The sequence below is a fragment of the Amphiprion ocellaris genome, chromosome 10 (genome assembly GCF_022539595.1).
Source record: "Amphiprion ocellaris isolate individual 3 ecotype Okinawa chromosome 10, ASM2253959v1, whole genome shotgun sequence".
NCBI classification, from domain to species: domain Eukaryota; kingdom Metazoa; phylum Chordata; class Actinopteri; family Pomacentridae; genus Amphiprion; species Amphiprion ocellaris.
The window spans coordinates 27,855,387-27,869,987 of record NC_072775.1 but is presented as its reverse complement, the minus strand read 5'-3'; the positions used below and the strand labels follow the sequence as shown (position 1 = coordinate 27,869,987).

Below are 14,601 nucleotides of genomic sequence, written 5' to 3'. Positions count from 1 at the left end.
CCCACACAACCCCAAGAGGATGACAGGGAGAGTGAAACAAACCCCCAGTTCCACGCCAGTACAACATACGCCTAATGATTGTGAGAACTGGAGGAGTGCAAAGAAGGAGGACAGAGGAGAGAGACAGATTGGAGGAGGGGGGGAAAGAGGAGGACTAAGGAGCTGGACCGAGCCAGAGAGAGTGTGTTTATTTAAGTTTTTCGTCTCCTGACTCAGACAGAGAGCAGACTACAGAGGATAATGAGAAACAGATCTTTGGTGGAGAGGAAGAGGAGGGAGGGGAGGCTCGGCCAGAAGGAGGGACGATTTGTTGAGGGGTGGGGGGGATAAAACTGAACAAGAAGAAGAAAGGGGGAGGAGAGGGAAGAGCCAAAAAAAGGGGGAGAAGCTGTCGTGTTCATCGCCACAGGAAATAGGCCCTGTTATGTTCACTAACTGACAGTTAACATCCCAGCCCTGGTGGCCAAAGAGCCGGCCCACAAAGGCAGGTTTTGGAGACAGTGAGCTGCTTGCCATGTGTCCTGGTCATGAGTGGAATAATAATCACATTATTTAGCTTTAACTGTATGGAAAGTTACTGATGCCAGGGTCACTTTTTTAGACTTATTTCAGTGGCATAACAGCAGGAAAATGTTGTCCAAATGGTGCAAACTGAGATGAGAAAAGCCACATTGACAGGGTTTTGAAGTAAAAAAAGAAAAAGTCTCCAGAGTGAGTGAGGAAAGGGGGAAGGAGAGGAGGGAAGAAGGAGATTGGGGCGGGGGGGGGGGGGGGGATTCATGACTGACACCCAGGAGGCCCTATGGGGAAGGAGTAACGGACAAACTGGAGCTGGGAAACCCACCCAAAGGCAATTAAGGGTAAAGGACGACAAAAATATTTGATAAACTTTTTTCTCCTCCCTTCTCTCTCTCGCTCTCTGGTGCGTCCTAAACGGGGAAGAAGAAGAAGAAGAAGAAGAAGAAGAAGCTGCAGGGATGGCGATGGACCGAGAATGAAAGAATGTGAATTCGCATCAAGTCTTGAGAAACTTGCAAAAACCCCGAGCAAGAAGCTGTGGAAAAGTTGCCGGACCAGAGCCTTCCCAAGATGAGGAATATTTGCGCAATGACACGCACGCATAGAAGGAAGTTTTGGGGAATATCCTCGTGAAAGTTTCTCTTCTTTTTTTTACGCACCAGTACGCAAAAGTCGCCGTGTCCGACGCAGGGGCGATAAGATTGTATCAGCGTCCCTGTATCCTGCCGGAGGGCGATGGGGGCCGCGCCGGGCTCGGGCTGGGAGGAGGGCGAGTTCGAGTTCAAGCTGGTGTTTGAGGAGGATCCGCCGCCGCGCCAGAGCCAGGGACCGTCCCCGGTGCGCACAGTCGAGCCGGAGAGCTCCGTGGCCGGAGAGGAGAGCGAGGTCGCCCTGCTGCACCTGGACTCCTCTGGCAGCAGCAGCCTGGGTTAGACTCCTTATTTGAGTGGATGAATGCGTTAAAGATGCATGATGACAATATAGGTTTACAATGTATAAGAATGTGTGCGTCTGGTGATGGATGCCTTCATGTGTGCGTGCCTGTTTCTGCATATTTTTCGGTTGTGTTTGTTTTGCGTTTGCGTGCATATCTCACTGTATCCCGAGTGCATGTGTGTGTTTGTGCATGTGTGCGTGCAGCCCCAGACTCAATGTGTTTCCAATCAGCTGTGCGTGTGAGTGAAGTTAACAGCTGCCATCTGGGGAGGAACCTCAACCTCAAGCTCTGTGTACTGAACACATGCACACCTCCCTCCCTCACTGCCTCCCTCTTTCACTCACCCCTTCATCTCCTTCATTTTTAACCTCCATTCTCTCTCACACACACATGCACACCTCACATCCTCACATGCACTCATTTGTTTCCCACCCACACTGGCATACAGTTGTATCACCACACCCAAGGCATGAACGTGAACTGCAGGAGGAACAAGAGAGCGTTTCTTCAATTTGTTTGAGATGATAAGTTTTATTTTTTACATTTCAGCACACAAACTCTCACCAAAGGCTGACCTTTGGCGTCACTCTTATATTTCCATACATCTATTTATGCAACATGCCAGTGTAACTCAACTTCTTTGGCTCCTGAATACAAGAAAAAGTGTCAGCTTGCCACCTCTGATTCCAAATTGAACTAAAAAGTGAGGGCGAATTAAGGGATTTATCAGATTCAGGATACCTGCTAAAAAAGATCCAGCAGCAAAGATCCATTTTTTCCCAAATGTAAAATTTGTAGGCCATATATGACTGATTAAACCTAATTGGAATCATTTAACAAGAACCCAGAGGTTGTTGTAGTTCAGTTTTTACACAAAAACCATGAATTTTACATTGAAATTGATTTTAAACTCTACATTTATTGCAGTGTCATGGCTGCCACTCATTTTATGACGTCAGTCTTGATATGAACCACTGATAAAAGAGAATTGTAGAATCAACTTAAACAAGTTGAATTGGTAATTGAGTTAAGTTTATAGAATAGAACTGAATAGAATTCCTTTATTGTCATTTCACAGTGCACAATAGAATTAATCAGCAATCATGTCAGTGCATTCACATAATCAGACAACATTTTTTAAAAGTACAGTAAAAAATGTGCAAATATACACTATAAACATCTAGTAGGAAAAATAGTATTTGCGAGTGTATTCATGAAAACAGTGGTGGTTTATTCTTTATTATTTATTCTTTTAAAGATAGTCTTTACTAATTAAGTTGAAAAATAAATTAGCACACAAATTAACACTATTTTTAAGCTACATATACTTAAAATGTTTGATTCCTCTTGAATAAGCACTGCTGCAACTTAATTTTAAAGAAAGTCAACTTGAAATTTCCAATTTTTCCGACTTAATTATTTGCCTTAAAATGTAAAACATGATTTTTCCATTAGATTAATCTAATTAGATTTATTTTCTTGACTGTAATATTGACTTGAAGAAAACAGTGGTTGAGTTGCAGCAGAAAAAGTTGAAGAAACTTAAACCTAATTTTGACACTCTTGAAATGAGAAATAAAAGTGACATTAGAATGCCAGTTTAAAGGGACAAAGTGTATTTTCAAGTTAATCGAATCCACCAACTGTCTTCACCAAAGTAGAGAGATTAGTTAGATTTAGTTTAGTTTTACAATAAAATGTATGTAAATAGAATATTCTGATAAAAGAAACACAATTCTGTGTGGTATAAATGCTTTAATCCTCATGTAATGACCACTTGGATCTGTTTTGTGACCCCTTGTGTGTTCTCTGACCCCAGCTTGGGAACCGCTGATCTAAAAATCACATTTTGTTCGTCATTAAACTCCCAGAATCAGAAGTATTTTCAGTCTCTTAGACTTGATATGAAACTTCCCATAAAACTGACTCATACATCTAAATGATTTACATCATAAACAGTTTTAGGAGAAGAACTTGATATGCTAACTTCCCTATTAATTTCGAGGAACAAAGAAAAGTGATAAAAATACTTTGCTTTCTTTACCATAATTTTTCATTTAGTAATTTTTTTCTTATAGATGTTTCAAGAGGTCCAGAGAGGGAAAAATCACTAATAATATGAATTATTTGGAGGAGAAAAAAGGAACATTTTGAGCAGCATCTGAAGAGTAAACATTGCTTGGTGCTGCAGAAATACTACATATTTATGATTTTAATAATATTCTCATGAGGCCACAAAATTATCTTTCAAGTCCCAGATCTAGGTTGGGAAGATCTAATCATCATTCCTTGTGTGAGGTTCACCTCGGGACACGGGATTAAGTAATAAAGTAGATTTTGAGTGCAGATGAAGCTGTTAAAGAGAAAACAGCAAACTGATTATGTTCAATAACAGTGTTTTGGTGCTTTTCATAGTAATAAACTCCACTCTTCTGTACATAAGCAGCTTTAAAATGCAAAAAATGGTGAAATTCTACATTAATTATGACAAAATAAAGCAGAAAATAGAGGAAGATTTAGATAAGTCAGTAAATTAAACATGTTAAGACTTCCAGAAGAATGCGACTATCTTGTAAAATTTGTTGGAAGTAAAATTATCCATTAATTTTCAAGGAAAAAAAGGAACAAAGAGTGGAAAAATGTAAGAAACGAACACAATTTTGTGGGCTGATGGTGTTTATTCTGGTTGCATTAAACATCTCTGGATGATGATGACTCCTTGCGAAAGCTTCATTTCAGGAAAGGATGAAAAATTTTAGGATGCCAGATTTACATATTAGGCTCCGGAAAACAACTGATTGCATTCGATAACTTTAGGCAATAATATAGTTTCTTGCTCATCTGTATGCAATAGATTAGGGGTGGGCAATTAATTGGGCCACATGAGAAACTTGACGGTTGTTAAGGGCCGGACCAGTACACTTAAAAGCTCTGTTCAATATATATCCCAATAAAACAGTAAATGAAACAATAAAATGATATAATGAAAATGTGGAACACAGAACACAACTATTTAATGAAAGAGTTAGTTTTTTCATTTAAACTATGATTGCTGCCTATTGAGTTGTAGATATTTACTATCATAAAGACATACTTAAAATGTGAAACTGATTTTCCAAGTGCCTTAATTACTTTTCAGCAGTCACTGTTTTTACAAACGAAGTAAGTAAGCCATCACTCAGAATTTATTCTACAACAATATGACCATCAGCTGGCAGAGATTTGAAACTTGCCTTATCATGTCAGTTTTTGTTTATCATGAATGCTATGAGGTAACTGCTAGAATTTATGTGGACTAACAGCTGCTGGATGTACAGTAACATTGCTAACATATTGTAACATTATAGTGTTTACATTAAGGTGACTGTAGCATAGTGAAGCATAAAGAAAGACAACAGCTACCCACTACACTTACAGCAATGTTCAATATATCTCAATAAAAACAGTAAATTACACAATACAATGATGTACAATAATGTACAATAATTCTACAATAATGTGGAACACAGAACACAATTATTTAACAAATATTCACAAAAACATTTTCAAAAATGTGCAAAACCAACACAACATTAACTTTCCATGAAAAGCATTAAATGCATCCAGCTTTTTTTTTGCGTACCTCAGTTCTTCTTGTTTTTTTTTGTTCAGTGAGACAAATCTAGCCTGTTTTGGGCTTGAACAAGTGCACTGAAGTCAGGTTGAATATCTGTGCTGGATATGCGAAGAACACCACTCAAGTGATCATCACTTAGGAGGATCTGTATCTAGATTTGTTGAACTTCATCACTGAGAATGTTTGTTCGCATATATAAGTGGATCCAAAGAGAACCAACATCTTCTGAGCATGCCTCCTCAAGTTTGGAAAGCTCTCCTCTTTGAGAGAACAATAAAAAGTCAATAGTGATACAGACTTACAGTGCTCTGACAGTAGTTTATCAGACTGAAGATCAATGAGTTCAAGTTGGACATCGCTGGGTGCAATATTCACACTGCAGCTGAAGGGAGAGAAAACCATGTGCATTTCACTCTCAACTGTTTTGAAGTCTTCAAATCATCTTGAAAATTCAGCATGCAGCGCCTCCAATATGGATGAGTACCTACGGAGGTGATCAGCTGATGATGTGACTTCCTTCAGTGTGGGCATGTGGTTGAGAATGTTGCCCTCCAACTGGCTTGAGAGAAACTTCAGCTTTCTCATAAAAGCAGTCACCAGGCTGTACATTTCATGTGCAAAGAGGCCGTTGCCTTGCAGCTTGGTATTTAGTTCATTTATTAGTGCAGTCACATCAACAGCAAAAGCAAGGTCTGATATCCAGTCTGCATCTGAGAGCTCGGTGATGTCCCTGCCTTTCTTCTCACAAAACTCTAGAATCTCTGCTCTCAGATCCCAAACTCGTTTAAGCATCTTGTCCAGGCTGAGCCATCTGACAGCTGTCTGGTAACCAAGGTCACCATGTTCACTATCATCTCCTCCAAAAAGACAACAAACTGTTTGTGGTTTAGTACTCTTGCCCTGATGAAGTTAACTACTTTAGCTACAACATCAGTCACATGGTTGATTTTTAGCACTGACTTACACAGCAGCTCCTGATGTATAATACAATGCAAAAATGTCAGTTTCTGTTCTGGGTTTATTTAGGTCACTTTATCTTGCATCCATTTCAAAAGTCCCAACATTTTTCCCTGTCGAATTTGGACAGCCATCAGTTGTAACACCAACCAAATTCTCCCATTTTAGTCCCAGTTTGTTCATCTTGATCTTTCAAAATAAAAGCAGTGCAGGCGTATTGCTTGCATGTATTGTGATGATATATATTTGCATTGACTTTTAATATTTTCCAGTGACCTCATACGGGCCAGTCAGTCTCATCTGGCGGGCTGGATGTGGCCCGTATGATGCCCAGGTCTGCAATAGAGAGTTTGATATGTAGCCATAAGGGGCATATGATGTAATTAAGAGGAAAAAAAACAAGAAATTAACGAATAAAAAAAGTCAAAATTCAGCTTGTTTTGTAGCCCTGTCTGCTTCCCTTTCTCACTCGTAGGGGCCCTGACACACAGTTTAGGGATAAACGTCACATTTTTCGGGGTTCAGTTCAGGACGCTGGTTTACACATGAAAGTATATTAAATCTTTTAGACATAAAATCAGCTTTTTTGTGGTCATTAAGTGTTAGGTAAGTTTTCGTGGCTCATAAACCTCTCTGCTGGTCTGCGCACAAACATCTAAATGTGAAAAAAAAGCACTCACCAAGCAGAAGAGTTGCCTCAGCACTGCAGCTTTAATCACTTGGAAATATTTTTTGTTGCCAGGAAACATTTGAAGAGATTTTTTTCCTTTCACCCCGAGTCTTAATTTGTTGGCAGTTGCTGTTGTGTGTTGCCCAAAAAATTGCCTGCATGGCCCACCGCCACTGTAGAGCAACGGCTGGAGCCTCGTTCATTACAGAGTAACTACCGTTTGGCTCCAAGTCGAGGCCCAAATGAACCATGCTGGGAAAAGTTGTGACGACTGCTGTGGCCTTGAGGGGTTGTGTCCTAGTTTGTTTGATGAAATCCGAAGACGTTTTGTAGAAATCGTGAGAAAAAACCTAGCTGAGTTGGGTGTGTGAGTCTTAGTAGTGCGAAATTTGGACAAATGGGCCAAAAGTAAACGCCATGATTTGGTTAGAATTTCCATTTCACCGCATACTGCATGATATAAAACATGGAAAAATGTGCTGAAATAGTTCAAAAGCGGAGTTAAAAGTGTAAGAGGGTATTTAATAAATAGATGCCAGGACTGATTACTGAATATAAAACCAATTCCTGCTTTACCCATCTGAGCCCCAAGCAGTTTATAGGTGTTTTTTGCTCCTGATGTCAAATATTTCTTCGCTGTGGGCTCATTTTTTACTGCAATATAAAGTCTTGCACCTCTATGGAAACAGCTCAACCATGGCTAGAAGTACCGAGAACTCAAAAAAGATGTTGCAATATGTCACCGTTACAATGCTATAAATGATAAAAATGAAAAAACTAAAGCAGAATTTCTTTGCTTATTTATTTTACAAAAAATACAAAAACCTGGAATTCACATGTACATTTTTCCAAATACCCCCAAGGGTAACGACTATTAGGAGGAAAATTGGGGGCTGCACATGATATTTTACTATCTAATTTGTTTCCATACTTCTCTCCTATCTGTTTTGTGTAAAACTCAGCCTGCAGTTCAGCCCAGTTCACCTGAAAAGTCACTGAATTTTGGTCATGTGACTGTTGGTCACAGCTGAGTCAGTCAGTGCTTTATAGGTGCACAGGGGAGAACAGAATTTTCTGTGTTTTACAGAATCTGGTTGCTGCAAATGGTTAACTTTTGGCATTTTTTAATGAGTGATGTAGAATGAAATTATCTTTAATGTAATAATCGCAATTTTAAGCTTAGATTTGGCTAATTTTTCTGATGGAACTCGCATCACAGATTTGCAATTCAAGAAAAGTCCAGTGATTTATTATCTTTTTATAGTTTCTAGCAATGACAAATGTTGCAACATTACTGAACAACGGACTAACGGATTTGGATGAAATTTTCAGGGAAGATCGGAAATGACACAAGGACCAAGTGATTAGATTTTGGCAGTGATGTAGCTTATAGTCTGGATCCATGGATTTGTTAAAGATTTCGCTGCCTGCTAACGATTGCATGATTGCGATCCTACTACAAATCCACTTATCGGGAATTATCCATCAGAAATCATACAATGACTGAGTGGCCTTGGCGGAGTACTGCACTCTCTGAGTGCTGTTCTTGTTATTCATGTGGTCATCTGTCAAATAACAATACAAGGAGTACGACAAAAAAACCAACACAACAAATTTAAAATTACAAAAAGCTGCACACAGAAAAAAACTCCACTGTGTGCATTTCCCACATGGCAGAAATTACAGTAAATCAAGGAAAACTGATGTGCAATGAATGATAGCGGCGCGCTGATGATAAAAAAAATGAATCTTTACCGGCCACAAACTACTGTGTTTACAATATTTTGATGGCCATCTAATGAGTCGTTCTCGTGTCAGATGTAAAAGAACTGTCAATGTGAGGTCAAGAGAAAAGATTAATGGGAGGTCACATGACCCCTGAAAACCCACAACATGTGATATAAAAATAAATCATGTTTGTACAAAGTGGAAGAACGTGCAATTTTCTGCCGGAAAGCAGCCAGAGGAGAAATTGTTGCCATATGGAAGTAAAGGTGTGGCTTAGGAAAATTAACAGCATGTAAACTCTTCATTAGCGGCGTTTGATTATGAGCAGGTTTTTTTTTTTGCTGTGAAGTCCACCTTTCATCAACAGGACAGCTTTAAAGTGTTTGCCAATTCATTTTCTCAATCAGATCCTCACTGACAGTTATTTACTTATTTTCAGTTGCAGAGACCCACCTGGCTGCCACTCATGCAGGACACTCCTTCAGCATCCCCAGCCCGCCTCCATCATCCAATCAGAGGGCAGGGATGCATTCCCCACCTCCTCGAAGGGCTCCAATCAGAGAGTTCAGCGGCACTTATGAGAGCCTGCCTGCACGATCTGTACAGGTAAGATGGCTTGTTTACAATAATCTGAAGTTTAAACTATAATAAATCAAATTTCTGTTTAAAAAACAGCTACAATTGATATTTTTACATCAAATGGCAAAGTGAAAACAGTGCGTTGCTCATAGTGACCTATAAAGACGTATTACCTCAATGTATAGCTGCTCTGTTTAGCTTTTCAGGCTGCAGCTAAGTTGGTCACATTCATATTTTTGTCGAATTGATTGTCTATGTTGCATTTCTGTACACACATCTATTGCATGACTGTCCGTTTTGAAGCAGATATTCAATTTAATTTTATTTATATAGTGCCAATTACAGGTCAAATTGTCTCAAGACGCTTTACAGAACCCATATGCCTGAACCCCCAGAGCAAGCCCTAAGGCGACAGTGGCAATGGAGATATCCCTCCTCTGCAGCATTTCCTGAGGTTTCTTCATTCTTTTCTCCTGGAGAGCGTTTTCCTTATCCAAAGAGAGGTTGCCATATGTTGTACAGATTGGAAAACCCCTCAAGGCAAATTTATTTTGGGCTATTTAAATAAAACCAATTTTTTGGTGAAGAGGCACTAAAATCCAACTGTAACACAAGCTACTCTGCACCACACAGCATGCAGATATAGTTAGAAACTAGCCGGTGAGTGTAGTGAAATATTTATGAGCTAAAGAGGCAGATATTTCCCTCATGAGGTGGTAGAGACCAAAAACAGAGATAAAAGAGAGTGGATCAGGGCCTTATATTCTCCAGGTGGCCAGAAACATGACTTCAGACGATGGATCATGCTGCTCTGTAACTGCTGGAGGTGTAAAGAATCAAATGTTTGCTAAATTTAAAGTTTTATAAATCATGTTGACTTGTTTCTGCTGCCACCAAGTGGATGAAACATAATTTACCGCAGCTTTAAGCACCATTTTGCATGTTTTAACCAACTAACTTCAGCTTGTATCATTACTAACAGTATTATGACAGTTACTTCTGTACAAAGTCAGCTAAAAAAACTTACAATGTACATTTCTTTAAAGGTAGACTTTAAACATTTCATTTTGTGAACACAGACCCATTCCAATGCAATGTCACTTATGAAGTATCGGACTACCAGGGTGATTGTTTTTAGTTTTCGGGCAGCCAGTGGTTTCAGTCAGCGGAAACACATGATATATTGTGTATAATCCATATAGTAAACATTTACTTGCTCTAATTTGTTCTGTTATGCAGTTAGGCACCTTTTTTTTTTTTTTTTTGCTTTTTTGTACATTCAGATGCTTGTTTACTAGGTTTGTAATGTTTGCAAGACAGTTGCAGAAACATGTAATAGTACTTTCATTAATTAAAATTTAAAAATTACCTTGAAAGATATAAATTAGACATTTTTTTGGATGTTGTGAAAAATTGGATTTTGTGGGGGTTTTTTTTGCATTAAAAGCACTGCTGTTCAGTAACTGACTCAAGGGAAAGTCGGTGCCACTTTATGCTAAGCTAACCTAACGGTTTGTTTGGGGCTTCTCCATATCTCCTTAAACCATAAATTCTAAAACTAAATTTCATGCATTTTCCACATGGCAGCAATTACAGTTAATGAAGGAAAACTGATGTGCAACGTGTTATAGTGCTTTCATAAGTTAAATTCAAAAAAATAACCTAGAAGACCTAAATGCAGCATGCTTTTTGGATGTTAAAATTATTTGCTGAAATTTGTGGTTTCTTGCACTAAGAACTGAAAGTTAATGTCATACATGCACAAAGAGTTCTTAAAACAGTTGCTTTTCACAGTTAGATTGCCATACAAATGTCACGTTTTTTTTGACAAAATATAAATGAAGCTAAATGTTCACTGTGGTAGATTTTGTACATCAAGTAAAAGTCAAGTACTGACCACTAAAATGAGCGTAGGTCTGCAACTTGTGACATGTTTCATTTGAAGGCCAATTATTGTTTTTTTAATTTAACGTGACATCAGCTTCACATGTTCTCATTGCTTGTGTCGACATTATTGTAGGGTCTTAACTTTCTTTTTTGGGCTCAACATCTGCTGTTTTCAGTGTGCGACATACATACTGGTGAAATTCTAAAAGATTCCAGTGAAATGCAGCAAATACATACATTTGGGAATCTTTGACATTCTTTCTTGACAAATGTCTTGACTTACTTGTTGGATGTTTGTCATTTTCTGTGACAAATCTAAGCAACTGAAGGGTACCTCGCTTGCTTTCATCTTCAGGTTTCAGAGTCCCGTGTGGTCGAGTGTCCCAGCATCCAGATCACAACCATCTCTCCTGAGGACGACTCGGTTCCGACCATTTCCAGCTACTGGGACATGAGCAGCAGCGGCGGGTGGGACCGGGAGCGCCTCTACCTCCCCCTGCTGGACCCCTTTTCCTACCGCGACAGATGCCCTGGCTCCCTTAGCCCCAGCCCTGCCTCCAGCCCTTCCTCCCGGGGCTGGCTAAGCCCTGCCTCCAGCTGCGACTCCCTGCTGGTTGAGGAGGAGGAGCTCAATGAGGCCACCGTCAATTTCGGGCTCTCGCCGTCCTCCAGGCCGACATCCCCTGGAGGTAAGAAGCGTAGAAACTCCCCGCTGGTGTCTCCTTGTACTTCACGGAGGGGCAGCTACTCGGAGGAGCTTCAGGGCTGCAACCTGGAGGGAGGAGAGTCCAGCCCTCAGTCACAAGCTCCGCCCAGCAGCTGTGAGCTCAGCATCCCGCAGAAAACCAGGAAGACGTCATTGGAACAGGTAAAGATCAAGATCAGCATTGTGGTGTTTTTACGAGATGATTAAAATAGCAACACTGTGCTGAGGTGGTCAACTTTTTGTGCTCCAGTTGTCTCCCAGGGAGGTAGATCAGGAGCAGGCTCCAGGCCAGCTGCCAGAGACCCAGCAGCCCAGGAGGGAGCCCCCCTCGCTGGGCATGGACTACCTCTCTGTGCCCCCGGCTCTGGCCTGGGGTAGAACCAGAGCCAGCGCCCACAGCCCTCTGTTCAGGCAAGGACACCACAAACACATCTAGATAATGTTAAAGCAAGGAAAAATCACAAGTTAAAAGTTTTACTCAAACTACAAAATAACAGAAAGGCACACATTACATTACAGTGTCTCCACGACTCTTCTAAAAATGAATGTTTACACTGTTTTTTAAATGTAATTTCTCAGAAAACTAAACATGAAAGTGATTGAAGTTTTTTTCAAAGTACAAATATGGACATGAAATCAACAGCTGGATCGTATCAGCATTTAAAACAGAAATTTCCAACCCAAATACATTTAATTCTCAGAGTTTTCTCTTTCTGTGTTTGTGGATAAAGTTCAACTTTGGTGAACTTTGATGCACTGCTGACCATTTGCAAACCACCCTGACAGAACTGACCTATAAGGTGTTGGAGCACAATCTCATTCTATCAGGAAAACAGACTATGTGTGAGATAGCTCCTGCACATTTGTTGAATGAAACGATAGAAGGTATTTAGGTCTCATTAAACGTGTTTATTTAACAGCAGATTGAATATAGCATACAGAGCTCTGGGTCTAAACTTCTATCCCTGACAACAACAGAGTTCTTGTCAGTTCACGAAGTCTGACACACTATTCTTCCCCTGACCCAGCCTTATATCTAGTTTCACAGGTGCATAAGCATTCAGGGTGTGTCTTTCTTCTGATTGGGTGTCTTCTGCGCATCTGACCCCCTCCTTTGCATATGAGCAGCCATTGTGATGTCCTGATCTGGATGCTCCGAACCTCACAGCCTCTTTGTGGGGGAGGATGAAACCTCAGCAGTTGTTCTTATCTGTGGAACAGAGTCTTCCAGCACAACCTTGAAACAGAGTCTCCATCATAACTTTTCACCTAGTCCTTTCCCACTCTTGCATACCTCCCTTATCCAGTATTTTTCCATCTTCATAGACAGTCTAAAACATTAGGAATATGATTCTATAAAAGCTAGCAGTTAGTATAAAAACAGTTAGTATAAAAACTCTATTTAGAAATATCATGGAAATCCCACAAAGGGAACAGAGTTAGTTAAGATTTTGGCAATTAACAATACGATTTAACAATAAAAACAAAGCCAGAAGTGGAAAAGGAAACACTGGTGTAAAACTGTTACGGCAGGTGCCAGAGGCTCAATAGCAGGAAATGAGAGAGCAGAAGGATTTGCGTTTAGAATGCTTTGTTTACAGACTCAAGGAATAGACACTTACCAAAGACCGGAACCGGAAGAAGGAGAGGGAATGTCCATGGGGGAATTCGTCTCCTCTTTGTTCTTCCTAGGAACCTCCTTCCAATAGGCGGACACGAGGATGGTAGGTATGGCGTCTGAAGCGAGACAGGAGATGAGGGAGGTAGGATGGATCTGGACACTCCAGGTGGTGTGGTTGGTGTTATCCTGGTGGTTACTGACGACGGCCAATTTCCTCAATCCAACGGAATCCACAGGGAAAGAACGGAGGACCAGATGGCAGACCAGAGAACCGGAGGAATCAGGTAACTAACAGCAGGCAGAGGTCAGCACTAAACACAAGAAAACAGAATTACTGGTTGAACAAAAAATAACGTGGCTCAGACAGTTCGGCTCACAGCACTGGCTGGAGGGACGAAGACGGTCCACCATCAAACCACGATTGAATGCTGTTTTTATAGGGACGCCACAGAAGCTGATTAGCCGGCCATCACCTGTACACGATCCGCTGATTGCAAATGGAAAACACCGGGACCTCTCGTCAGCGTCACACACACCTGTAGAGGAGAGAGAGCAAGGCCAAGGGAGGAGAGAGTCCAGCCACAGCTCACAGCCTAAGCTGTGGCTGTAGCAGTACCACCCCCCACCCCCCCACCCCCCCCACAACGGGCACCACCAGGTGCCCTAACTCGACGATCAGGATGGCGCCGATAAAAGTCTGTAATTAATGTAGCATCCAAAATCTGTCTTCTAGGGACCCAGCTTATCTCCTCAGGTCCATAATGCTCCCAATCTACCAAAAACTGGACCCCCCTTCCACGCCGCCAAACATCCATCAAACGACGTACTGTGTAGGCAGGTGCATCTCCAATGACCCTGGGAGGAGGAGGGGGACGGACAGGGAGGGCCAGAGAACTCTCCATTACCAGCGTAATCTGGGACACATGAAAAGTGGGATGAATCTTCATCGAAGCAGGTAAGTTCAAATGTACTGAGCAGGGATTAATGATCCGGTCCACAGTAAATGGGCCCACAAACTGCGGAGCCAACTTCTTGGATTCCACTCTCAATGGAATATCCTTCGCCCTCAACCACACCTTCTGTCCAGGTTGATAGATTGGGGCCGGCCTCCGATGGCGATTAGCCTGGTCCAACATCCTCTAGGAGGACCGCAACAGGGCTTGACAGGCTCTCTGCTAAGTGCTGTGGAACCTTTTAATCATCGCCTGGACAGAGGGAATTGCAATCCCCTGTTCCTGTGAAGGGAATAAAGGTGGTTGATAGGAACATTGGAAAGGTGACAGTCCCAAAGAGGCATTAGTCATGGAATTATATGCATACTCAATCCAAGGTAAATGTTCAGACCAGGATGACTGATTCTCTGAGACCAGGCAACGGAGAA

The 14,601-nt window shown here is 41.1% G+C and overlaps 1 protein-coding gene across 1 annotated transcript in view; it reads left to right on the top strand.

The window, feature by feature from the left end:
- The first annotated feature begins 822 nt into the window (after window positions 1–822).
- The window catches only part of nfatc4 (nuclear factor of activated T cells 4), a 33,511-nt gene continuing 19,732 nt past the window's right edge, over window positions 823–14,601 (top strand). Inside the window, exons 1-4 of the mRNA XM_023294715.3 lie at window positions 823–1,447; window positions 8,867–9,033; window positions 11,249–11,761; window positions 11,850–12,010. Of these exons, the coding sequence (XP_023150483.1) occupies window positions 1,255–1,447; window positions 8,867–9,033; window positions 11,249–11,761; window positions 11,850–12,010 (1,034 nt within the window). The 5' untranslated portion in view covers window positions 823–1,254. The remainder of the gene's footprint in view (window positions 1,448–8,866; window positions 9,034–11,248; window positions 11,762–11,849; window positions 12,011–14,601) is intronic.